General features: G+C 39.6%; 1 protein-coding gene across 1 annotated transcript in view; it reads right to left on the reverse strand.

The window, feature by feature from the left end:
* TP53BP1 (tumor protein p53 binding protein 1) overlaps positions 1-27,120 on the reverse strand; it is a 95,200-nt gene that overhangs the window by 52,820 nt on the left and 15,260 nt on the right. Inside the window, 10 exon segments of the mRNA XM_025883854.2 lie at positions 2,370-2,464; positions 3,217-3,343; positions 5,792-5,958; positions 7,423-7,552; positions 7,904-8,062; positions 9,287-9,417; positions 17,380-17,464; positions 17,708-17,801; positions 18,007-18,191; positions 18,770-18,959. Coding sequence (XP_025739639.1) covers positions 2,370-2,464; positions 3,217-3,343; positions 5,792-5,958; positions 7,423-7,552; positions 7,904-8,062; positions 9,287-9,417; positions 17,380-17,464; positions 17,708-17,801; positions 18,007-18,191; positions 18,770-18,776 — 1,180 coding nt within the window. The 5' untranslated portion in view covers positions 18,777-18,959.

Raw genomic sequence — 27,120 nt, forward strand, 5'->3', positions numbered from 1 at the left:
TTGACCCCAAACAGGCTTCCCTCTAGACCACTCTCACAAATTATTTATGCCACTAGGTTTTTCACTGCAATATACACTCATTGTACTGGCTAGACCTCACCTCAATACCTACGCCTGCTGCTTTGCTTGACTTCAACCTCACATTCCAGTCTAATGCTAGGTTGCAAATCTGGTGCTATAGGCCTTTAGTACACTACTACAGCTGTGTTAAGTATTTTCATTAGGCCTTTTGATCTCTCTCTCTCCATGACAAAGCACTTAATTAAAGACCTATTGTTCTAAGCACTACATATAAAAAGGCTTTAAATAATTTTAGAAAGAAAAAGGAAGAAAGCAAGCAAATACAGACACACAAACAGGCACATATTAAGCAAATACATTAAATTTAAAATACAACTGAAAGGAGAAAATACAATATGTTACATTAAAATAAAAAGAACACCAAATCATATACATACCATAATTCCAAGTGTGTAAAATACTTCTTTATGCATAAAAAACACTTTGAAAGGAAATATATCCTAATACTAATTATAGCTGGACTGCAACATCCACATGATTTTTATTTTCTTATTACTTTCTTATATGCTTTCCAATCTTTCTACAATGAGTATTAATTATTTTACAGTCAGGGAGAAAGTATATTTAATGTAATCATTTTTATGTATCTTCAATGTTCACACTATGAATAGAAGAAATGATTTTAAGTATAAATCAAACTTAACTTGCTTTAGGATTTTTTTATAGAATTGATTCACTTTTATTCTTTACTAAAGACTTCATTAATCATGTTATGCTTAAAATTATACTCATCCATTTGGATACCTACAACTGATTTCAAGACAGCCAGACACAAACTTAGTGGCAAAAGAAAGATTAAATTTTGTCACGGGTAAACTGCACCTGAAGAACAGTTAAACATATTTCTATATTTACATCACTCGAGAGACAGCAGGTTATCATAGGAGGCAGGTAAACAACAGATAAGACCACAGGCTCTGGAGGCAGCTGCCTGAGTTCAAATCCTACCTCTATGACTTACTAATTATGAATTCTGTGACTCTGTTTCTTCATCTGTAAAATGGAGATAAAAGTAACACCTACTTCTTGGGTGTTGTGAGAGTTCAGTGAAAAATGAAAAAAACAAAAAAAGCACCTAGGACCAAAGAGAAGTACACAAAACAGTGCCTGGCATACACTAAGTGCTCAATAAATATTAGCTATTATACCATTACTGGTAAGTGAAAGAATGAAAAAGAGAAAATCACGAAATTTATTGGAAAAGGTCTCATGTAGTAGTAGTAGGAACTTTAAATCTTTAAAAAAAGGGGGGGGGCACCTGGGTGGCTCAGTCAGTTAAGCATCTGCCTTTGGCTCACGTCATGATCCCAGGGTCCTGGGATCGAGTCCTACATTGGGCTCCTTGCTCAGCAGGGAGCCTGCTTCTCCCTCTGCCTGCCACTCCCCCTACCTGTGCTCTCTGTCTCTGACAAATAAATAAAATTCTTAAGGAAAAAAAAAAAGTAGTAGGAACTTAAAAATATCTTGAGTGACTGGGGCACCTGCGTGGCTCAGTCAGACAAACATCCAACTTTTGATTTCAGCTCAGGTCATGATCTCAGAATCATGAGATTGAGCCCCGTGTCAGGCTCTGCACTGGGCAGGAGGCTGCTTCAGATTCTTTCTCTCCCTCTCTCTCTGCCCCTCCCCCTGTGCATGTGCGCTCTCGTTCTCAAAATAAATAAATCCTTCAAAAAAAAGGAATATCTTGAGTGACTGGATATGAGACTACGACAGAGTAAAAGAGGTTTAGATAGTGAAATAAATTAAGTTCAAAAGGAATTCTTTCTTGTGAATAAAGTAATATAAAATCACTAGGTCCTCAAAGGAGATGTGAATGAAGTCAAAATTTCTACCACCTACTCCTAGCCACTCCTTGGCTAAAACTGCTTTGATGATAGCAAAAGTCACCTCTGAAGAGCAAAAGAAACAATTTTTGGTTTCCTTTCACCAGAAGCATGTCAACATGTTGCTGCAAACTACTGGGCTATTAGTAATAAACCCAGTTCTTCACTAATATACTGCTATAATATACTACTTTGAGTTTAACCTTAAAAGCATAAAAATTTTGCCTTAAGGATCTTTTTAACAATTAAATCAACAATACAGAATTGTCTTAAGAATCAGTGCTAGAAGAGCAGGGCACTAAGGAGAGCACTTTACCACTAGGCCACATCCCTGAAGGTGAGTCAGACATGAGTCTTACTGAATAGTGTCATGGTGTTCAAACAAATAAAGAAACAGTATGTTTTGCAAGGCAAAAGTGCTCCTCCTCTTCTGAGATCAACAGACAGATCAAGAGAGCTCACCTTTTCTCCCTTCTTGCTCTGTGGGACTGCTAGGAACGATAAAAGGGGTAGATCGGAAAGCATCAGGGGAAGGAGCAACAAGATCGGAGGAATTCCTTTATATAAAGAGAGAATTAACAGGTTATTTTACCACAGCCACAGTTTTGCATTTGTTTTTTAATTTTAATAGCAAAACTACCTAAGTCATTCAGACAAATCTTATTAGCAATCTCTCAAACAGCTACCAGAGGTTGGTGGAAGAATCATGAATAATACTTAAACAACTATTTCTCATACCAAACATATCCAAAATCAGAATTAAAAAAAAAAGATAAAGCCATATGATAAGTAAACAATCAGACAAAAGAACATCATGATTACAAAGAGAAAGTGCTAAAAAATAAACTCATCTGCAGAACTGAGATTAAAAATATTAACACCATTTTTTGCCTAATTAGAAAGATCATGCACATATTAAAAAAAAAAAAAAAAAAGCAAACTTCTTTGCCATAACAGAGAAATAAAGAACTCTAACTACTGTCAACTCTAGTTGACCTATTTCTCCACCCCTATGCTGCTAAATGGAAAGAACTGCTGGTCAAATGGAGAAGGAGAATGCTCATTTTGGATGTGTAAGAGAACATAACTGGGCAGTTTCTTCCTAGTGAAACCTTTGGGCTACTATTATAAAACCTCAAAACAGGAGAGCAGAGCTACCTGCCTTCAATAGGTCCACTAAGTTCTTAACCCAATTCTAAAGCCTGGAGTTTGTCTTTTGATTTTAAGAACTCTGGACTAGTAGACGATTTTAGCTCTTTCAACCTTAGCCTAAGACCCTCCTTGGCAGAGCTATTTTAGGCTTACTTACGTGGAAAGACTCTCCTGAGCAAGGGACCTCTGACCAGATAGCTGTAGGAGGTGCAGAGTGGTGGCAGGTGTGGAAACCAGAGAACATCCACCTTCTTCCCTTGAAGGAGTAGAGCAACCATCAGAAGCTATTTTTCAAAAAGAGAGAGAGAGAGAAATTCTAGTTGCATATGCTTCTCAGATTGACATTACTGAGTTGTGTTAAAAAAGAAAGAAGGAAAGAAGAAAAGGAAAGGAAAAGGAAGCAAGCCACTGAGTACAGCAAAAAGAGTAATATCCATGTTTCCAACCATGTTCCAAGATAGCAGAAATTGTTTTCTAACTGTAGTAGTAGAGTCAATGGAATGGATGCTAACACAAATCCTGAGTGACGATTCAATGCCACCCTCCCTACTAAATTATGGGTTGGTTTTTTTTTTTAAGATTTTATTCATTTACTAGAAAAAGTAAGAAGGATAAGGGAAATTAGTTGGAACTGGGGGTAAGTTCAAAGAAACTGTAAGAACTATATTCTTAGCAGACTTGCAATAAAAATATCATCACAGAAAAAAAGATTTTATTATTTGAGAGAGAGAAAGAGAGAACATGTGCATAAGCGGAAGGGAGGGGCAGAGGGAGAGGGACAAGCAGACTCTGTGCTGAGCACAGAGCAGCACAGAGTAAACACAGGGCTCAATCCCAAGACCCCAGGATCATGACCTGAGCCAAAGTCATATGCTTAACCGACTGAGCCACCCAGGCGCCCTAAATTATGGGTTTCTTTAATATAGAATTGACAAAAGAGATTCCTGTCTTTTTTTTTTTTTTAAGATTTTATTTATTTGAGTGAGCAAGAGTACAGGAGCAGGGGCAGAGGGAGAAGGAGAAGCAGACTCCCCTGCTGAGCAGGGAGCCCGATGAGGGCCTCGATCCCAGGACTCTAGGATCATGACCTGAGCTGAAGGCAGGTGCTTAACCAACTGAGCCACCCAGGCGCCCCTCCTTAGTCCTTTCTATCATGATCAAAGCTTGGAGGAAAAAGGCAGAATCCTAGTACCTCTGCTTGGCTGCTCTTCTTTCTTGTGAAGCTTCTATTATAAAACAGTGAGCCTTTTATTCCAAGTAAAGCTCAGGCCATGATGCAGTAGGGAGAAGTCAAAACAATGCGTGTAACACCTGATGATACAGGGATGCCTGGGTGGCTCATTCGGTTAAGCTTCTGCCTTCAGGTCAGGTCATGATCCCAGGGTCCTGGGATGGAGTCCCACATCAGGACCTGATGCTCAGGGGGGAGCCTGTTTCTCCCTCTGCCTGCCGCTCCCCCTGCTTGTGCTCTCTCTGACAAATAAATAAAATCTTAAAAAAAAAAAAAACCTGATGATATGAATGCAGCAATTTTTAAGATTAGAGCCTCAGCCTCCTCAGAGGAAACAGAAAATACTAATGCATTAGTGAAAGGATATATGAGCAGCCATTATTGATTTATATTATGAAGAATCTCCTGTTAGTCCCTTTTCCTCAGCAACAGATGGGAGTATCAGCTGCATTAATCCCATGTATAAAGGAATTTCTTGGGGTGCCTGGTAGGCTCAGGTCATGATCTCAGGGTCCTGGGATCAGAGCCACCTTGGGCTCCCTGCTCAGCAAGTGGGGGGGTCCACTTCTCCCTCTCCCTCCCTTCCCCCTCACCCCCAGCTCATGCATGTGCACGCACACTCCCTAATAAATAAAATCTTTTTTAAAAAATAAAATAAAATTAGGGGCGCCTGGCTGGCTCAGTTGGTTAAGTGACTGCCTTCAGCTCAGGTCATGATCCTGGAGTCCCGGGGTTGAGTCCCACGTCGGGCTCCCTGCTCAGCAGGGAGTCTCCTTCTCCCTCTCATGCTCTCATTCTCTCTCTCTCTCAAATAAATAAAATCTTTAAAAAAATAAAAATAAAATAAAATAAAATAAAAGGAATTTCTTAAAAACAACCTTACAGCTTTACCAAAAAAGTTTTCCTGGTGACCCTTTGAATGTCTTGCACATATTCACAGCACAGTAAAGGAATATAACCTTCTCTTCTTCCCTCCTTATAACCAACACATATTTTGCTGGTTGTTACCGAAGCTCTCTGGCTCTGTCAGGTTTCAGAATGGAGGAGTGGTGGAAGTTAACAAAATGTGAAACAAAAACCATTCCAGTCTTCTAAGTTTTATGTTCTTTCTGCTAGGCCATAACTTCCTATTTCCGATAGATGAGTACGTAGACTGTTGTCCAGGTGATTATGAAAACTTACACTTAATTATCATGATATTTAAGATCTGAAGATCTATGATGACAGAAATAGCTAATCTGTCCATAATATTAAATTTACTATATTATTAATCCTCAATATCTCCATCTACAACAGAGAGAAAATTATGTTAAAATGTTAAACAGCAATCATTCCCAAAAAGCCTTTCTCATTAATCAGCTAGAAACATATTTTCCTTCCATATTACAAACAAGTCTACATCCACATAAAGTGCCCTTAACTTAAAATAGTAGCCTCCGAACAGAAATAAAGTTTAGATCTTTGGAGAAGAGTAGCTACAGCAACTAATTACTCTTTGTACCTGTTTTATTGCTCTGGTCAAACAAGTCTTCCTGAGTTGACAAAACCTCAGGCTCTGGTGACTTCTGAATCTTCAGTTCACCTTGCAAAAGTTCTTGAGCAGTTATTCGTTCATTCGTTTCCACAGCAGTAAGAGATACTTTGGGACTAGAAGGCATATCCTCTGACCTAGGAAATTCAAATCACCAGGAGAAAAAGTTGCTATGTTCAAATGCGTCCACCTTTGAATTTAGAAGCTTTTTCTGTTTTGTGTTTTCCTTCAATAATTTCAAAACTTCCAAGTGGCTCTAGTTTACATAAATATTTGCTGGAAGTGAAATAAGCTACTTTTTATGATTATAAAGTCCTCAGCCCATTTCAAAGCCTGTCTCTCACACAGCAATATTTCTTTTCAACTTTGCTCACTGCTGTGCAGCACGCTGTCCAAGATTTCTGACGAGGGATTTAAGGATTTGTGTTACATACACTGTTATCTAGGCGAACATGAAGGATTCTGATCCAGACCACAACACTGCCAGTCCTAATGAGGACCCTCCACAAAAAAAGAGCTTGAGTGTGAATTATCCCCTGTGCTACTGCCACACACTTTATCTACTGCTGGTCTTGTCCATTTGATCTGCTCAACCTAAGCCCCAAACCAAGAATCCTTCATACTAATACTACTCTTACATGTAAGACTCTCAATGCTGGCCCCTTTCCAGAGACTTGGGAGATTCACCTACTAAAGTAATAGCATAACTAGCTACAGAGAAACTTCCTAAAGAAAAGCCGAAAAAGTGGGCCCAAGTTAGGCTGAGTGTTTTGCATTAGAAAGACAACTTCTCTTGATATTCAACTTTGTTGAGGACCCCATTCCTCATCTTTTCTACTGAAGGAAGTTACAAAACAATACTGAATAGTTATTCATCACCTCCCCCAAATTGGAAGCATCCCACTTTTCCTCTGCCATATTGAGCTGTTGACCAGAGGACATGCAGTTTAGGACAGAACAATCACCACAGGCAGAGCAGAGGGATAGGCCTAATTCCTACCACGTTAAGGCCAAGAGGACTTAGGAAAAGAATATCTCTTTACAGCTATACCAGAAACTTTCAGATGCAGGATACCTGAGGACCTAAAGCAATCTGGGTGCTCCTCAAGTACAGTAAAAGATTTTCAAATATAATATCCATGTGACTTCTCATAACACTAGAGAGGGTAGGAAGTCCTCCCACAAGCAGTGCCTCTGTAGACAAAGATCAGAGAGGAGTGACAAGCAAAGATTAAGGAGTCATGCTTATAGGGGCACCTGGCTGGCTCAGTTGGTGGAGCATGTGACTCTTGATCTTGGGGTTGTGAGTTTGAGCCCCACACCCTGGGTGTAGAGATTATTTAAAAATAAAAATCTTTAAAAAAAATTTAAAAAGAGGAGTCATGCTCTTTAGTTACAGCAGCAATAAAATGGCTTTATAATATAACTAAAGATGAGGACACAGTAAGAATTTGTAAATAATGTTTCGGCTGGACCAAAAATATGCACATTACAAAGGGGGGGGTCAACAATTTCTAAGTATGTTTCCACCTAACCAAGTAAAACAAGTATGACCCTAAAGCAGAAACTCAAAAATACTTTCTAGAAAGAGCAGGGTTTACCTTGCAGGCGGTGGGTTTTGCTCTTCTACCACATGTACATCCTTACTGGGCTGTGCTGCCACAGGGACATCCTTGCTGGGCTGTTCTGCTGTGGGGATATCTTCATTGGACTGTTCTTCATGTTTAATTCCTTGAAATTTTAAAAGACAGGAAGGAGACATTTAATTTTTCAAAGTACTAGAAGCAGTCCCAAATGCTTTTTTAAAGGTAAAGATTTTAATAAAAAGAGAATTCCAATTTGAAAATATATACAAGCATCATTCCAAAAAAGGAAAATAACCAGTAACGCACTTATAAAAACCCTTCATCTGCAAGCCATCAACTGACAAGCATTTGCCAGACAACTTGGCAACCTTACAATATTAACTTAGATTATATTAACTTAGTAGCTATAAAATATATCAAAGAAAAAACAACTAGCTCTAGCTTGGGAGGAAAATGCTTATAAACAATTCCAAATGCCAAAAAAAATGTTTCATACCAATATTAGCACCCACATCAGACAGCCTAGTATAACTAGAGTTGGTGGTTACTGACAGTAGAGGCTCTTTATCTACTTCATATGGCACAGCATGCTCTTCAACATCCTGGCTCTGGGACAGTTCCAGAACTCCAAAGCCCAACTGTGATGAGGCAGAATCTAGAAACAAAACCCCAAGAAATTAAGTAGCATCCCACAATATTATGTACTGTGTAAGGTGCTGTTCCTTAGCAAAAAAAAAGTCATTTTAAGTCCTCCACACCAAAGCCCTGCCCCAAAGTTTTTCAAAATAAAATTAAGAATAAAGGAACTAAAAGTGGGGGTGCCTGGGGGGCTCAGTGGGTTAAGCATCCACCTCTTGATTTCGGTTCAGGTCATGATTTCAGGGTCATGAGATCAAGCCCAGCAGTGTCAGGGTCCGCGCTCAGATGGTAGTCGGCTTGAAATTCTCTCCCTCTGCCCCTCCCCCGGCCTGCGCTCACTCGCATTCGCTCTCTTTAAAATAAATCTTTAAAAAAGAACCAAAAACAAACAGAAAGAATAAAGGCACTAAAAGTGAAGAGGAAGAATATGTAATGAAGCAAAAAATTACATACTATAAAACCTGGCACCTGGGTGCCTCAGTTGGTTAAGCGACTGCCTTCGGCTCAGGTCATGATCCTCGAGTCCCAAAATCTCATCTAGTCCCGCATCAGGCTCCCTGCTCAGCAGGGAGTCTGCTTCTCCCTCTGACCCTCCCCCCTCTCATACTTTCTCTCTCTCTCCTTCTCTCTCTCAAATAAAATCTTAAAAAAACACACACACACAAAAAAAACCTAGGAGCACCTAACACATAGGTAGAATATGTCTACTTTCTGAAGATACACATAAACTATACCAATACACACAGCAATTCAGATCGTACTTCCACACACAAAGCATACATCCCCAAAATATTTAAAAAACAAATGTAACAAGAAGAGTCAATACGCAGAAAGGGGGCTATCCAATGAGCATCAAATTCCTGAACATCAAATTAGGTGGAGTATCTTAGACAATTGCAAATTTCTTAATGACTATTCTCAATTTAATGATGAGAAATCTAGAACCCCATAAAGAGAGATTTTTTAAGATTTTATTCATTTATTTGAGAGAGTGAGAGAGCAAGCAAAAAGGAACAGGGGGAGGGGCAGAGGGAAAGGGAGAAGCAGACTCCCCACAGACCAGGGAGCCCAACGTGGGGCTCAATCCTGGGACTCTGGGATCATGACCTGAGCCAAAGGCAGACGTTCAACAAACCTAGCCACCCAGGTGCCCCACCAATAAAGAGAAATTTAGATATCTACACGCTTATGTTAAAGGGACATACAACAATCTACTATCCAGAAAAAGACATAAAGCTACCTTCAGCACCAAGGGAGTGTGTGATAGTATCATCTCTAGTATCTTCTTCCTTTTCCTCCTCCTTCTCTTCCACGTCTTCTTCCTTTTCTTCCCCCACAGGAGGAGCAGATTCCACTGAGATTCCCAAAACACTGAACGGCAGAAAGACACAATCATGTGTTCCCAGATAGGTTCAGACACTTTGCTCAAAGCACCTTTAGAAATTTATTGTGACACCCCACACACCAACATCTTAAGCAAATTTGACAAAGGTAAAAAGCATGGCCCCCATTAGTGCTTCTTTCTACAGAAAGCACCTGATAGCAACTCAAAAAACATTGTGCAGAATTAAATAGCACAAATACTTAACAGAAGAAAGGAACAAACATACTTGGAATTTTACCTTTCTCTGAAAAAATATAAGCAGGGAGAGAAAAATCTTACCCTCAAGAGAATTACTGACAAGTGACATGATAAGATATGTATTAGATGTGCACTGAAGGGCCTCAAAAATACATCAACTGAGCCAGACACACTTCACAAAAATATTTTAGTAAAAAAATCTTAAGAGTACATATATAGAATCAGACGGTCTGAATAACATTCTGGTAAAAGGCCTGTATATTTAAAGGAAGTCATATACGCAAACAATGAATCATGGAACATAACACTACATCAAAAACTAATGATGATTAACATATGGTGATTAACATAATAAAATAAAATTTAAAAAATAAAGGAAGTTAACATTACAGGTCAAAAAATATTATAAACAAAAGTAAAAGACAACAATTAGGAAAAAATACTGCAACAAATATAACAGAAGAACAGTGTCTACAGAATATAAGGAATTCATATGAAGAACCCAAAGACATAAATGAACAGACAACTCATAAAAAAAGAAATACAAGTATCTTTAAACATGTAGAAAACAGGGAAACCAGTTGTTGCCCATCACATTAGAAAAAAAAACTGTAAATACTGTACTACTATTCAAATCTGAGGTGAGGTAAGCATTATCATACACTATTTATGACACTAAACTAGTTTGCTATAAACTAAAAGAACCTTTCTGGAGAACAATTTGGAAAGATATTTCTAAAAAATGTTTATAACCCAATAATTTCAAGAAATAATTTGAAATGTGGAAAGATCCTTGTACAAACTTGTTTCTCAATGTTTACTGTGATTAAGAAATACCTGTAAGGCCAGCACTAGGGAAGTTAAATAACTTACTAATCCATAAAATTATATATTATGCAGCTATTAAAAATGTTTGAAAAAACCAAATACAATGTGTAAAAAACCTGGATTGGATCCTGGATAACTAAACAGATAAATAAATATATTTGAGACAATGTTTATTATAAAATATATTTTGACATCTGATACAACTATGAAAATGTGAATAGGAACTATTTTACTAGGTATTATGCAATTAGTATTTTCTTACATGTGAAATTGGTATTATGATTATATAAGATAATGTATTACTCTTAGGAGATGAATGCTAAAGTATTTAAGGGTAACTATGATGTCTGCAACTTAGTTTCAAACAATCCAGCCCCCCACAACGTGTATATTTATATATGTATGTGTATATACACACATCCACAGAGAGAACAAATGTGTAATATCCTTTCATCTTTTCTGTGGGTTTAAACTTTTAAAATAAAAAATTTGGGGAAAATTTTATTAAGAGTTTGAACTGTCACGGGAAAAATTCCATGTTATTAAGCAAAAAGGTCAGCAAACACTTTTACTTTACACATGTCAACGATGTATATATATCAAGTACACACACAAAGAGGGAAAATATGCCAAAATGTTTACAGCAATTAGCCTCTGGGTGGCAGAATTACAGGTACACATTTTTCGCTTCCTTTAAACTGTCTACACATTTAATGTTTCATACAAAGACTACTAAGCATAACTATAATGAGCATAAAGAGGTAAAAACATAAATTTGCAAAGCTGGGGACCATGATCCAAGGAAAAGGGACTAAGTAAAGATTTTCACAAAAATAAAACAGAACATTACCTATAACCAGGAAGACCAGTTACATAACCTTGGGAAATATAGGGAAAGAAAGTCCAAGAGCAAACGTGACAAAATGTAGAGCAATGAAACACAACACAAACCACATACTTTGGCTTTTCCTCAGTCTCTTTTGGGGGTTTTGCTTCATGTCCCTCCCTGATCTCTAAATGCTGGTAGGCTCAGTGAGTCCTTGGAGCTCTTCTCCACCTTTACTCACCTCCTTAATGATCTTATCCAGACTCAGCTTTGAATATCATCCACATACTTATGACTCTGCAATTTAAACCTCCAGTTAGACCTTCCCCCTGAGCTCCATCCAGATTTGCCAACAATTGCCTCCAACTGTCCAATGAAAAGAGAGCTCAACATCAATACATCTAAACCTGACCTTCTCTTGCACTCTTGTTCATCTCCTCTAGCAGCAACTCCATTCTTCTAGTGCTGAAACCAAAAATGTGGTATCATTGTTACCTCCCTTTCCCTCATACTCCATATCCAATCAAAAAACCCAGAATCTCACCAATCCTGATCCACTTCTACTTTGGTCTAGCCAAAGGCATATGTTGCCTAAATTATTTCAGAGGGCGCCTGGGTGGCACAGCTGGTAGAGCGTCCAACTCTTGGTTCCGGCTCAGGTCATGATCACAGGGTCACAGGGTCAAGCCCCTCTCCAGGCTCCAAGTTCAGTGTGGAGTCGGCTTGGGGTTCTCTCTCCCTCTCCCCCTCCCACTCGTGTGCATACACTCTTCACTCTCTAAAATAAATAAATCTTTTAAAATAAATAAATACAGTAGTCTCCTAGTTGGTCTTCCTGCCTCTACCCTTGCTCCTCCTTCAGTATATTCTCCTCTTTTAGTTAAATGGTTACTTTTAGTTTTTATCTCAAACTTTAACAAGGCATAATCAACAAATAAAAATTGTACACTCTTCAGTCTATTCTTAATCCAGCAGCCAGAGTGATCCTATTAAAATCTTTTTTTTTTAAGATTTTATTTATTTGAGAGAGAGAGAATGAGAGACAGAGCATGAGAGGGAGGACGGTCAGAGGGAGAAGCAGACTCCCTGCTGAGCAGGGAGCCCAATGCGGGACTCGATCCCAGGACTCCAGGATCATGACCTGAGCCGAAGGCAGTCGCTTAACCAACTGAGCCACCCAGGCGCCCCAAAATCTTAAGTCAGATGATGCCATTCCTCTGTTCAAAACCCTTAAATGCCTTCCTATCTCACTAAGAGGAACAGCTGAATTCCTTACCCTGTCCTGTAAGGCCTTACATATTCTGGTTCCCCCTTTACTTCTTTGACCTCTTCTCCCACTTCTCTCCATCACTCTACTCCAGCCACACTAACCTCCTTGCCATTTCTCAAATATTCCAGACACACTCCTACCTGAGGGCCTTTGCACATGTGTTTATGCATGGGCTGCACTTATCCCAGGTAACAGCAGGCCTCACTTAAGAACTTTTAATCAAAAGTCACATCAGTGAAGCATTCCCAAAGTCGTCACCCTATCTAAACTCGGAGCTCCTCTGACATTTCCTATGCCCTTCTCTGCTGTATTTTTCTCTTCAGCCCTTATCAGTATCTAACATACCATTTACTTATTTATTATGTATTGCTATATCTCATACAAGAATGTAAGCTATATTAAGGTCTGATTTTTATTTCTTCTGATCCTTTTCATCTCCAAAATTCAACAGTGCTTGGTATATAGGAAATACCCAATAAATATTTGTAGAATATTAGATGAATCTGAAAAGGCCTCAAATAAATCAGATCACAGACAAAAAAAATAGTACTAAAGTTAAATTTTTTCCTACTGTCTAAAACTGATGGAAAAGAAAACAAAGGTTTAAGTACATTATTTAGAAATACAAAAGTAGCCAATAAAAGAACTAAAATAATTATTATAAAAAATTGGGAGTGTTTTGAGTTAAATCTTCATCTTTCATTATGGAATTCAATTGTCTTAATTTGACAAAACAAGAAATGGCAGTATAATGGTGTTAGCTTTACAACAGCATTGAGTGCTAGGAAGATACCCTCTCAAAGAAGTTAAAACACACTTAAACAGGTTGCCTCTGTGAAAGGGGACCAAGGATGGAAAAGGACCCTGCTTTTCATTATAAGCTCTTTTGCTTTTTATTTTTTTATTTTTATTTTATTTAAGTAGGCTCCACACCCAGCATGGAACACAGCATGGGGCCTGAACTCATGACCCTGAGATCCTGAGATGGAGACCTGAGTTGAAATCAAGGTCAGACACTTAACCGACTGAGCTACACAGATGCCCCATTAGCTCTTTTTTAAATAAATTATTTACATTACTCTGTTAAAAATATTTGACAGGTCTCATCAAAATTAAAAACCTGTTCTGTGAAAAACTCTCTGAAGAGGATGAAAAGACAAGCTATCAAGTAAGAGAAAATATTTGCAAACCACATATCCTACGAAGGGACTAATATCTAGAATATATAAAGAACTCTCAAAATACGATTTTTAAAAATCCAATTAGAAAATGGACAGAAGATATGAACAGACATTTTCTTGAAAAGGATGTACAGATGGCAAATAAGCACATGGAAAGATGTTCAACATTATTTGCCACTAGGGAAATGAAAATTAAAATGAGATTCTCACTACACACTCATCAGAATGGCCATAATAAAAAATAGTGACACCACCAAATACTGGTGAGAATGAAGAGAGACTGGATCCTTACACCGCTAGTTAAACCATAAAATGATACAGCCACTTTAGAAAACAGTTTGGCAGTTTCTTAAAAAAACAAAACATGCAACTGCCCACCTGGCCATTTATCCCAGATATGAAGACTTATGTTCACACAAAAACTAGCACACAAATGTTCAGAGCAGCTTTATTTGTAATAACCAAAAACCAGATCAACCCAGATTTCCTTCAACAGGTAAATGGTTAGACTGTGGTATATCCATACCATGGAACACTACTCAGCAATAAAAAGGAATGCAACAATCTGGACAGATCTTCCAGGAGTTATGTGGATCGAAAAAAGATTATTCCAAAAGGTTACATAATGTATGGTCCCATTTATATAACATTTTGAAATGACAAAATATCACAAACGAAGGACAGTCTTAATTAATGATCACCAGGGATTCACTAATGGTTATAAAAGGATAGCACTAGGAATCCTTGTAGTGCTGGAACCATTCAGTATGTTGCCCCTACTAGTAAGGGGCAACATAGTCTAGTTACACAAGTAACTAGACTTTATAAAAATTCACACACACGTATACAAGTGAAACTAGGGAAACCTGAATACATTCAGTGGATTTTATCACTGACATCCTGGTTATGATTTTATACTATTTTATACTATTGTTTTTCAAAACATTACCACTTGGGAAACTGGGCAAAGTTTACAAAGGATCTCTATTACTTCTTAAAACTGCATGTGAGTCTATAATCATCTCAATTTTTTAGAATGTTTAACAGGGAGGGGCGCCTGGCTGGCTCAGTTGGTGGAGCATGCAACTCGATCTTGGGGTTGTGAGTTCGAGCCCCACACCAGGTGCAGAAATTACTTAAAAATAAAATCTTTAAAAAAATAAGATGTGGGTGGCTGGGTGGCTCAGTTGGTTAAGCGACTGCCTTCAGCTCAGGTTATGATCCTGGAGTCCCGGGATCGAGTCCCACATCGGGCTCCCTGCTCAGCAGGGGGTCTGCTTCTCCCTCTGACCCTCTTCCCTCTTGTGCTCTCTCATTCTCTCTCTCAAATAAATAAATAAAATCTTTAAAAAAAAATAAAAATCAATAAAAAAATAAGATGTTTAACAGGGAAATAAGACAATCTATAGTTCTTTAGTATATTTTAGGATGCTCCATGTTTAGGATCATTGGCTTACATCAACTGAACACCAGATATGAGAGGAAGATTTTTTTGGAATTTTATGTAGAAAAGTTCACAAGAAGCTTTTTTCAAAATACTTGCATTAATGAATAAAATCAACATACATGTGTTCTGGAGAGCTTTCATTCTCTTGAAATCAAGTCCAAATCCTTTCTAGATTCATGGCCTTTGCACTTTCAATTCCCTGTCTGGAAAGCTCCTCCTCCCACATGGCACACTTCTCCCCAGCCCCGCAACTATGGCTAACAAATTCACATTTATAGTTTAGATCACATTCCTTAGAGACGCTTACCCCTATCACACAGATTAGGTTATATATTTTTCCTCCTTCTTTGCAATGATCACAATTGTAACTACATAGCTACTTATGTAATGATTTAACCTCTCCCTATTAAATTATAAGCTCCATGATGGCAAAGCCCCTTTAAAACACCTGCCACAGTGCCTACACACTTATTGAATGTAAGCATTCGAGGTCTTGTTTGTTTATTTGTTTTTTAGAGAAAGGGCAACACATTGATACAAAAGGGGAAAAGGAGCATGGGACTTCTCTAACAACACTGCTTCATTTACAATAAGGGGTATGCACACTTACTGTCCCCCCTGGTTCAAACCAACAGGACACAAACACATAAGCAAAGCACATGTTCCTAAAGAAGTACCATAAACTTAAATGCCTATAGAAAGCAAAACAAGGGGGCGCCTGAGTGGCTCAGTGGTTAGGCATCTGCCTTCGGCTCAGGTCATGATCCCAGGGTCCTGGGATCGAGCCCCACATCGGGCTCCCTACTCAGCGGGAAGCCTGCTTCTCCCTCTCCCACTCCCCCTGCTTGTGTTCCCTCTCTCGCTATGTCTCTCTCTGTCAAATAAATACATAAAATCTTAAAAAAAAAAAAAAAGGCAAAACAAGCTAACATAAATGAGTGAAGTGGCTAAGAAGAAAAGCAAAAGCACTACAATAAATGATGAATACTTGGCTTTATATTAGTGTCCATGTACAAGAGTCAATAGTGAATTATAGGGTCGATGACAGACCATAGCAGTCATGCCCATCTAAGCAGAGGTTAGCTGCTACTAACAGTTCCAGCCAATTATTAGCAATAATACAATAGCTGTATTACCTCTGGACTAGTAATGCCAGAAGCTGAAAATCCAAGTTCATGTAAAATTTCCCCATTTTAAAATTCTATCAATTAACTTAAATATATCTTACAACCAAGTGTGGGCCAAACAGAACCCACCTGCAGACCAAAATAAGCCCACCAATTTGTAGTTTTCTGAAGTATCCAACTGATGATTTGGGAGAAAAAATTTATGTGCAAACAGAGTATTAAATAGAATGCAAAAAAAAAGGACTTTTTTTTTTGGATAAAACCATACTCTTTCACCACCTCAACCTGACATTCTCCTCTCTGACTGCTGCCTTTTCTACTATGCCACCACAAGACCCGTGAACTTGTCTAAGTTCACTTTTGATCTTAGATTTTAGGCAGAAGACTAAGAAGCAGTGAACAGTAAAAAAGAAAGAGAAGGCACTTGAGTCAGGAGGGTTCAAAGCTCAGCTGTCACAAGCAATGTATGCTATAGCAAGTTATTTAACTTTTCAACCATCAGTTTTCCCCCTCTATGTAATGGAAATAATATAATGTCTTCACAGGATAGCTGCTTTAAGGATGAAATTAAATGGGACTATATGTCAAACATCCAATCTAGTGCCTAACAGAGGATAAACTCAATAAATGGACAATGTAAAACTACACATAAGACAAAGCAAAAATTCAACACTGTTTTAGGGTATGAATTAAACATTCTGGGTCTAAAACTGGTAAGGTAATTTAGTTGGTAGATAGAAAGCATGCCAAACAGTTTTGATGATACGTATCTAAATATTTTTTGATGATTTATTTCCTACTAATTAAGTCATATCTATGCCAAGAATGCTTATTTTGTTTTACCTGCACAAGATCACAATTTGAATAATACAGGTGTAAAAAATGTTATTACCTTCAAAAAAGAGATCCTAGCTATCAGTACTAATGTACTAGTTAATACAATTCTCAAATCCCACTTTCTAATTCACAAAAATAAGATTAATCCTTTTATCCTTGGGATGAGGTAATAGGGACAAATAAAAGAACTGATCCATTAATAAATTTATATAAATTCCTGCCAACACTAGTATACCTGCTTGTCCTGTTTGGCTGAGGTAACTGTTCAATGACCTGACTGATGGAACTACATGAGTCCAAATGAGAAGAATCCATAGGTTCTGAAAAAAATAACTGGATATTAGTATAAAAGGCATTTACCACCAAACTTCAATACAAGTTCAGAAATGTAGACAATACCAATCTAATCAGCTACATTAAAAAATCAACTTTTTGAGTGCCTACTATGCACCAGATATTGGGCTAAACCTCCTTATGTACATTTACCAAACCACATGTTTAGATCCACCCAGCTCCAACAAGAGCACTCTTGCAAAAGGGACCAATAGCTTTAAACACCTCACCTGCAGCTTTGTTTTCTTTCAGATGCTCATTGAACCCACTATTACTATCTCCTTGTTCTTCTCCAGCTGTTTGTTCAGGATTGGACACAACATCCTAGAAAATATACATATTTAATATCCCCACTATATACGAAATAATCCAAAATGAGGCATACTTTTTGTGAATGTGTTGATTTCATTTTTCCAACCAATTTTAATCCAAAAGATAGTGATCGCCTAAGTACTTATGTTTGCGGATTGGTCCTGATTAGATGAAAAATAATTTTTCCTCAGTCATTTCCAAACAAGGTATCACTCACCAACACAGGGTTCTCTTTGTGTGTCTGCAGATTAGGAAGGTGTCGGGATAGCATACTGAAGTGAGAACCAGAATCATCTTCTAGAACCTGGCTTTCAGGCTGAGAATCTTCAATTATCAGGCAAGGAGTGTCTTGCTGAGAGAAATCTGAATCCAACTGACTTCCAGTAGGGTCCATCTGCTCCCCTGGAATGAAATAACAAAAGATCAGTTCGGTGTAACCTACTAGCCTTCCTCACGCACTTTGAGCTTAAATAATGGGGCGGAAGTGCAAGAGCTAGGGAAAGGGACCAGTCTAGGGCTCCAATTAGATTATATTTATAATCGCTGCAAGCACTTTCCTATCATACCTCCCAAGGCCTGATTCCCTCGTTATTTACTATCAGCCTACCAATCCTTCTCTCCCTCTTCTTTTCCATCACCTTCCCCGTAGACACCCTTTCCTCTCCTTCCTCACCTCTTCTCTCCCCGCCTCTTTTTCCATCCCCCACAACTCTCCTTACGTCCTTCTGGCGCCTCTATGGCCCCCCAAAAGGCTGCTTTGTAATCTCTGTTCGCCAGAACACCCACAACCCTTTACGTTTCCTCAAGACCACCCAGCCTTCCCAGCTACTGCTTCCCCACCCCCTCCTCAGGGCCCTCCAACCCTTTCCCCGTCACCGCCGCCATGCTTGCCACCCCGCCCCCTCCGGTCAGCCATCCCTTCAGACCCGAAACCCAAGCCTTCAGAGCTCACTGAACCCCCACTTTTCTACAAACAGTACCAGGCATCCCGGCGGGAGATCACTCGCGCTGGAGCTAGAGGTCCCTGCACACTCCCCAGCTCCCTCCAGCTCGATCCCCAGGTCGCCGCTGTAGCCACCGCCGCCGCCGGCCGCGAACTCCCCCTTTTCCCGTCGCGTCACGCAGTATCGGCTCGCCCATTCGCTGCGGCTCCCCGCCACTCAAGAAACCCTGTGGATGATTGGTGACTGGGGCAGAGTGCCCCGCCCCACGTAAGAAAAAGGAACACCGCGGCGTGTTTCCATGGCAGCATGGACGTTGCAGGCCCTCCCCCTAGTATAGCCAGAGAATGACAGTATCCTTGAACCGAAGGGACCTTGAGAGGGCGTGAAATATATTCCCCTGCCTCTAGGACAATTGTTTGTACTACTCAGACATAAGAGAAAAGACCTGTTTTCTACAGTTCCAGCACCTGGAGACCTCATCTCTCACCCTCTTCCATAGAAAAGGAGAGGGTTCCCCGCTTTCTAATAAAAAGGCAAAGAGGATCCAGGATGCCTAGTACTTCAGAGCTGTTCAAAGTGAAGAAAGCGAGGATGCTTTGGGTTTTACCTGTGTCCATCAGGATTCCTTTATGTGGGCCTCTAACTGAATTCAAGGGCCTCACATTAAGTCTCCCCAGTTTGGGGTTTGTTTTTTTCCTTTACATTGTCTGAGGGGTCAATAAAGCTTCCCCCCCCCCATTGCCCTTTCCAGTATGGAACACAGTTCGAGCTTCACATTTGCTCATCATTGTCCTATCTTTACATGAACTTGAAACCCAAGGAGACGATAGCCCCAGACATTTTTTTTGCACTTCCCCTTGAGAGAATTGAGCACAGTGATTCTCAGACTCCATGGTGAAGAGAACAGCTGCCACCCCTTTAACTAGATGACCTCAAAGATCCCTCCAAACCTTGAGAGTTTATGAACCTAAGTATGATACCAGGGTCTTACAGAGGGTGTGGCAGCTGTGACTTGTATTAATTAACTAGACACCATGAAGAGTATGTGTTTTGTTTTATTTAAGTGGTAGTTAGATCTGGAAAGGAATTCTAGCCAGAGAGGCTGTCAATAGGGAAAGCGCCTAACACACTGCCAAGCATATACATAGTAGGCATTCAATAGGAGGTAGTTCTTTCTCTGTACCCCAGGCTCAGAATGACTTAGGTACCATGATCCTCCAATCCTGTCCATGCCCAATTTAGCACTTCATATAGGCTAAGAGGAAGTAGAGCTTCCTATAAACCTTCCTATAAACCAGTCTTCTCCCTGCTGTTATAAATTACAGTGATCACATTTTTTAAGCCAACAAGCAAAGCATGTCATGTGAGTATACTTAACTTACAGAAACAAAAGGAGAGAATGTTTGAAATGAAACTGTCCTGAAAAATCTAGAATCTATTGTTGCTGTAATAGATTTAGGACACAGACGTAATTAGGGTCCCCGGAATGTTTTACTAGTGGAACAAAAATGCAATAGAACACACTGAGACACATCCCACTTCTTAATCTTGAAATCATTTATAATTGACTCCTCCTTTCCTCCACTCCTAATGCTGCAGAAGACCAGTGACCAAATAAATTTAATTCTAAAAGGACCAGGGCAGGTCAATATTAACAACACTAGGTAGACTAAGTGAATTCATCTGCTCACTTGTGAGGGCTCAACCAACCAGTTCCTATTGCGGGCAAATCTTGACCTCGATTCCCATAAAAATACCCCAAAAGTCACTATATTTTTGCTCTTTTCTGCTCTGCTATTGCATTTCCCCTCCCCAAGCAAGACATAAATAGACCCTCTTGATTATTTGAAAAGTAACCTTATGTGTTTGTTAAAACTCACAAAACTGTGCACTAAAAAAGCGTAAACTGAACCGCAATAAACATGACTAAAAATAAAATAAATAAATAAGCCTGAGCCATTCCCATTACTAAATAAAACTGTGAAGAAAAACTGTGAGGGGTGCCTGGGTGGCTCAGTGGGTTCACCTCCAACTTTTGATTTCGGCTCAGGTCATGATCTCAGGGTTGTGAGACCTAGCCCCACTTTGGGGCTCCGCACTGGGCCTGGAGCCTGCTTAAGCCACCACTACTTAAGCCTGCTTAAGATTCTCTCTCTGGGAAGAAAAGGGGAGTATGTCAGAGGGGGAGACGAACCATGAGAGATGATGGACTCTGAAAAACAAACTGAGGGTTCTAGAGGGGAGGGGGGGAGGGGGATGGGTTAGCCTGGTGATGGGTATTGAGGAGGGCACGTTCTGCATGGAGCACTGGGTGTTATGAACAAACAATCAATCATGGAACACTGCATCAAAAACTAATGATGTAATATATGGTGATTAACATAACAATAAAAAATTTGGAAAAAAAAAAAGATTCTCTCTCTGCCCTTTCACTCCCCTCACCTCCGTGCAAGCATGCGTGTGCTCTCTCTGTCAAAAAAAAAAAACACAAAAAACTGTGAATTCCTTGGTAGCCAGTGTAACAATTAAATTAATCATTAAATTACCCAGAAAGATTAGAAAATGCAAGCAGGATGGTTACCCGCTGAGACTGTGACTGATTGTGGTTAGGTGAGCCAAAGACCTTCGTTGACTCTAAGGCTGCAAAAGACCATCAGCTGGGCTACCTACCTGCAGGTACTTCTTTACCTATGCCACCTCAGACAGAGAGAAATCTAATTTACCTCTAAAGACAAGAAAATCCCATCAGACTTTATGTTAACTCACTTTAAAGTTTAATAAACCTCATTTTCAGAGATTTTTCTTTTAAGCATCTAATCTAAATCCTTTATTCTAGAGCTTAAAGCCATTTCCTCTCACATTGTCTTTAATTGGTAATTTTAAAACTTGGATAAATTTTCATAAGCCTGGAATCATCTCATCTGGTTCAGTTATCCTATAATTTATTTCAATCAATCAAACAATAAATATAAGTGCTATATACTTAGTTTGTTAGTCTTTTTCTGAGATCTTATTACATACTTCTCTAAGCAAAAGAACCCCAGATGGTTTAATCCTACCTCACAGACACTATTCACCAACCTTTAAATTTGCTTCTGGAAACTCAGTTGGGCGTTTAGTGGCAGAGAACTTTACTGAAGATATGACAAGTACTGAATTTAATAAAAAACTATTATATATCCCTTTTAAGCTGCAATATTAAAGTATTACATTTTTTTAAAGATTTTATTTATTTATTTGACAGAGAGAGAGAGACAGCGAGAGAGGGAACACAAGCAGGTAGAGTGGGAGAGGGAGAAGCAGGCTTCCCGCAGAGCAGGGAGCCCGATGCAGGGCTCGATCCCAGGACCCTGGGATCATGACCCAAGCCAAAGGCAGACCCTTAATGACTGAGCCACCCAGGCGCCCCTAAAGTATTACATTTTGACTTATATTTAACATATAGTTGATTCTGACCTCTAGGATGTCTTCTGTTGCCCTTGGACCTATACAATCATGTCCAGGCATATACCAATGATATAATTAACTAATAACATGTATTACATTTTTACTATGTGGCAGGTATTGTGCTCTGTTTTCCATTCATTCTCCCACCTGAAAGCTTCATACTCTCTGACGGTTACAGATGAGGACACTAAAGCTTAGAGAGATGAAATAATTTGCATAATGTCTTAGAGCTAGCAAGAGTCAGAATTTGAACACAGTCCCTAGTGTTCTAGGAATTCATAATAATTAAAATAATATGAAGAAAACAGAGGAGAAATTGAAAAGTTGTCAAATCCACATCCTTATGAAGCAGTTAAGTCAACAAAGAGGTGATGATATAATTAAAATGTGAAAGCAAATTGCTTAAGGTACTCAATACTTGCCTATGATACTATATTAACTTCCTAACACAAGACTGACAGACTTGGTACCTGCAACCCCAGCAGAGGAAGCAAGCCCACTGGTCTGTATCTTACCTCTATATAACTGCCTCCTGTTCATTTTAAGTAAACTTTTTATTTTGAAAAAAATTTCAGAGCAACAGAAAACTTGCAAAAATTATAACAAAAAATAGTAAAATGATCTCTCATAAACCTTTTCACCTAGATTCACACACTGTTAACATTTTGCCATAATACTCCTACTCAATTATTTTTTACCGTGGTAAAATATATATAACATGACATTTACTGTTTTAGCCATTTTTAAGGGTATGGTTCAGTGGAATTAAGTACATTCACATTGTTTGTTTATTAAAGATTTTATTTATTCATTTGTCAGAGAGAGAGAAAGAGCAAGCGAGCACAAGCAGGGGGAGCAGAAGGAGAAGCAGGGAGCCCGATGTGAGACTCAACCCCAGGACCCTCGGATCATGACCTGACACTTAATGGACTGAGCCACCCAGGCATCCCAGTACATTCACATTGTTATGCAACCATCACCACCATCCATCCCCAGAATTTTTTCATCTTCCCAAACTAAAACTCTGTACCCATTAAATACCTACTCCCCCATCCACCCTCCCACCAGCCCCTGGCAACCATCATGCTACTTTCCATCTCTATGAATTTGACAACTCTAGGTACCTCATATAAATGGAATCATACAATATTTGTCCTTTTGTGTCTGGCTTATTTCATTTAGCATAAAGTCCTCAAGATTCATTCATATTGTAATTTTAAAAGCATGTGTCAGAATTTCCTTCCCTTTTAAGGCTGAATAATTTTATATATACTATACTAACATAATATTATATAAAATACTAATATAGTATATATACTATACTAATATAAGTATTAGCATTTTCTGCCTCCTATCTTGTCAAATTTAATCTGAAGAGTTTAACTCCACTAGGAACCACTTACTTGAAAACAGAAACAGAAAGTTGTGGTATGGGGTTGGGGGTGTGGGGGGAGGAGTGGAGTCCTTGTCTATCTGAATACTGATGGAGCTCTGCCATCCTTCCCCTGGTTTATTCCTCTTTTCCCAAAAGTATTCAAATATACATGTCCCGGTAGCATCTCCTCTCCATTTTACGTCTCCATCAAGCTCCCAGGCTTTCTGTTTTCCTTCCCTCCAAACTGTGCTCTCTCCATACCATAACTCTGTAATCCTTTGCAATCTGACTTCAGCCTCCATAAACCTAGTACCTAGCACAATTCCAAGCACAAAGCAGTTACTCTAAAAAGGTTTGTTAATAACCGATTCTGACAATTTCTTGTCATATCACCTCATTAGCTTTGACCTTTACAGTGTAGGATGGTGTTGCTGATTCCCTCTTTCAAATTCTCATTCTGTGATTCCAGGCTCTCCTCCCTCTCAACTTTCCTTCCAATCCATAACTCCCTGGAATCTGGTACTACAGGATGAGAATTTAGAGTGGTACCAACCTGCCACAACATGGATGGAACTTAAAAACATTCTGCTAAGTGAAATAAGCCAGACATAAAAAGACAAAAATTGTATGATTCCACTCACGTGATGTACCTAGAGTAGGCAAACTCGTAGAAATTGAAAGTAGAATAGTAGTTTCTGGAAGTTGTGGGGAGGAAGGAAAAGGGGAGTTATTGTTTAATGGGTACAGAGTGGCAGTTTGGGAAGATGAAAGAGTTCTGGAGATGTATAGTAGTGATGGTTGTGCAAGGTGAATGTACTTAATGCTACTGCACTGTATGCTTAAAAATTTCAAATGAGGGCGCCTGGCTGGCTCAGTTGGGGGATCGTGCAATTCTTGATCTTGGGGTTGTGAGTTCCAGCCCCACATCGGGTGTAGAGATTACTTAAAAAAAAATAAAATCTTTTGGGGCGCCTGGGTGGCTCAGTCGTTAAGCATCTGCCTTAGGCTCAGGTCATGATCCCAGGGTCCTGGGATCGAGCCCCACATGGAGCCCCACATGGAGCCCCACATGGAGCCCCACATGGAGCCCCACATGGAGCCCCGCATCGGGCTCCCTGCTCCGTGGGAAGCCTGTTTCTCCCTCTCCCACTCCCCCTGCTTGTGTTCCTGCTCTCTCTGTCTCTGTCAAATAAACAAATAAATAAAAATTAAAAAAATAAAATCTTTTAGTAAATCTTTTTTAAAAAATGTTTAAAATGGTAATGTTTATATTATATGTATTGTACTACAATTTTAATTAAAAGTTTTTTTAAGATTTTATTTATTTGTGAGAGAGAGAGAGAGCACAAGCAGGCAGAGGGAGAAGGAGGCTCCCTGCTGAGCAGGGAGCCCGATGATGTTGATGATGCGGGGCTCCATCCCAGGACCCTGGGATCATGACCTGAGGCGACTTAACCGACTATTTTAAAAGTTCCCTATTTTAAAAGCTCTTCAATGAGGGCACCTGGGTGGCTCAGTCAGTTAAGCATCCAACTCTTGATTTTGGCTCAGGTTGTGATGTTGGGGTTGTGGGATGGAGCCCCAAGTCAGCTCTGCCATGGGCATGGAGCCTGCTTGGGATTCTCCCTCTCCCTCTCCCTCTGCCCTGTCCCCACCAACCCCACGCACGTGCATGTGCTCTCTCTGTGTCTCTCTCCCTCTGAAAAAAAAAAAAAGTTTTTTAATGAGACAACACAAAATTTCAGTATTTAAAGATGTACACCTAGGTCATAAAAAATAATAATAACAAAGAAACTATATGATTGCAATAAAAGTCAGGACTAGGGGTTAATTTTAGAAGGGGTAACGGGGTTTTAACTCTTTAAGAGGCAAGTGAGGTGCTTGGAAATGTCCCATTTTTATTACCAGGGGCAATAACAGGTATACAATTTATAATTCATACCTTTTTTATATTTTATTCATTTTTATGTGTCTTATATTTCACAATGAAGATGACTTAAAACAAATAAATGTCATTCATGCTAAAACTAGCAACGGGGGGGCCCCTGGGTGGCTCAGTTGGTTAAGCAACTGCCTTCGGCTCAGGTCATGACCCCAGGGTCCTGGGCTGCCTGCTCAGCTGGGAGTCTGCTTCTCCCTTCGACCTCTCCCCTCTCATGCTCTCTCTCTCTCATTCTCAAATAAATAAATAAAATCTTAAAAATAAAACTAGCATCTCCCTAAAATGTATTGAATTATACAAACAGAAAGTAGTATGTTTGCAGTGAAAAAAATTTGGTATTCACCAACCTAACCAAGTGATTCCAGTTAACATCACCAGTAATGGGGTAAAATACCATTATGGGTCACTTGATATGATGCACTGAGAAGGACATAATGTCACTTTAATTGTATTCCTGCCAAAAATTCAATACCTGAATCTGACCCTGAGGAGATATCAGATAAGCCTAAATTGATAGATGCTGTACAAATAACTAGCCCATAGTCTTCAAAGAGAGACACAGGAAACAGAGAGAGAGAGAGACATGCCAAGATCAAGAATGACAAAAAAAGATTGAGGAACTGATCCAGATTTCAGCAGATTAAGGAGATAAGACTCGGGCGCCTGGGTGGCTCAGTTGGTTAAGCGACTGCTTTCGGCTCAGGTCATGATCCTGGAGTCTCAGGATCCAGTCCCGCATCAGGCTCCCTGCTCAGCAGGGAGTCTGCTTCTCCCTCTGACCCTTCCCCCTCTCATGTGCTCTCTCTCTCTCTCTCTCAAATAAATAAATGAATAAAATATTAAAAAAAAAAAACGAGGTAAGACTCAAAACTGTCAAATGCAACTTGTAATCCAGAACCAAACCCTGGACAAGAACCTGGTTTTCCTTCTGCCATAAAGTACTCTAATGGAAGCATGGATGATAGCTGAATAAGGTCTGTAGATCATATAATAGTATTGAATCAATGTTATTTTCCTGATCTTGATGTGAAAGAGAAAAAGAAAGGAAGGAAGGAAGGAAGGAAGGAAGAAAGAAGAAAAGTGAGTGATACTGAGTTAGGAAAGGGTTAAGGTATGGAAGGGAGAGATAGGGGGCCCCTGACTCCAATCTGAAACTCTTCCTGGCAGGCAGAAGTATTAAGACAGAGAAGGGAATAGACCAGACCACCAGGCCCTGGATGTTAGGGAGTATTGTTCTTCCTCGGCTACAATGTAATCACAGAAAATGACCAGACCTCAAAGGAGTAAATCAGTAAGGGGATTATCAATAGTCCCTGCTCAAACTAAGCCAGCACAAGAATCTCAAGGCCACAAGCTTCCTGGTCAGGTTTTCAATAAAAGACCGGTCCTAAAAACCCTCAGTGGCAACCCATTCGGGACCCCTCTCACTCTAGAGTTTTTTCTTTCCTTTCTGCTCTCACCTTCACTTAATAAACTGAGCACCTGGGTGGCTCAGTCGTTAAGCGTCTGCCTTCGGCTCAGGTCATGATCCTGGAGTCCCGCCATCGAGCCCTGCGTTGGGCTCCCTGCTCTGCGGGGAGCCTGCTTCTCCCTCTCCCACTCCCCTTGCTTGTGTTCCCTCTC

This window comes from Callorhinus ursinus, unplaced genomic scaffold, assembly GCF_003265705.2.
Source record: "Callorhinus ursinus isolate GAN/ISIS: 27379988/994484 unplaced genomic scaffold, GSC_fseal_2.0 scaffold25, whole genome shotgun sequence".
In the NCBI taxonomy this organism is placed as follows: Eukaryota; Metazoa; Chordata; class Mammalia; order Carnivora; family Otariidae; genus Callorhinus; species Callorhinus ursinus.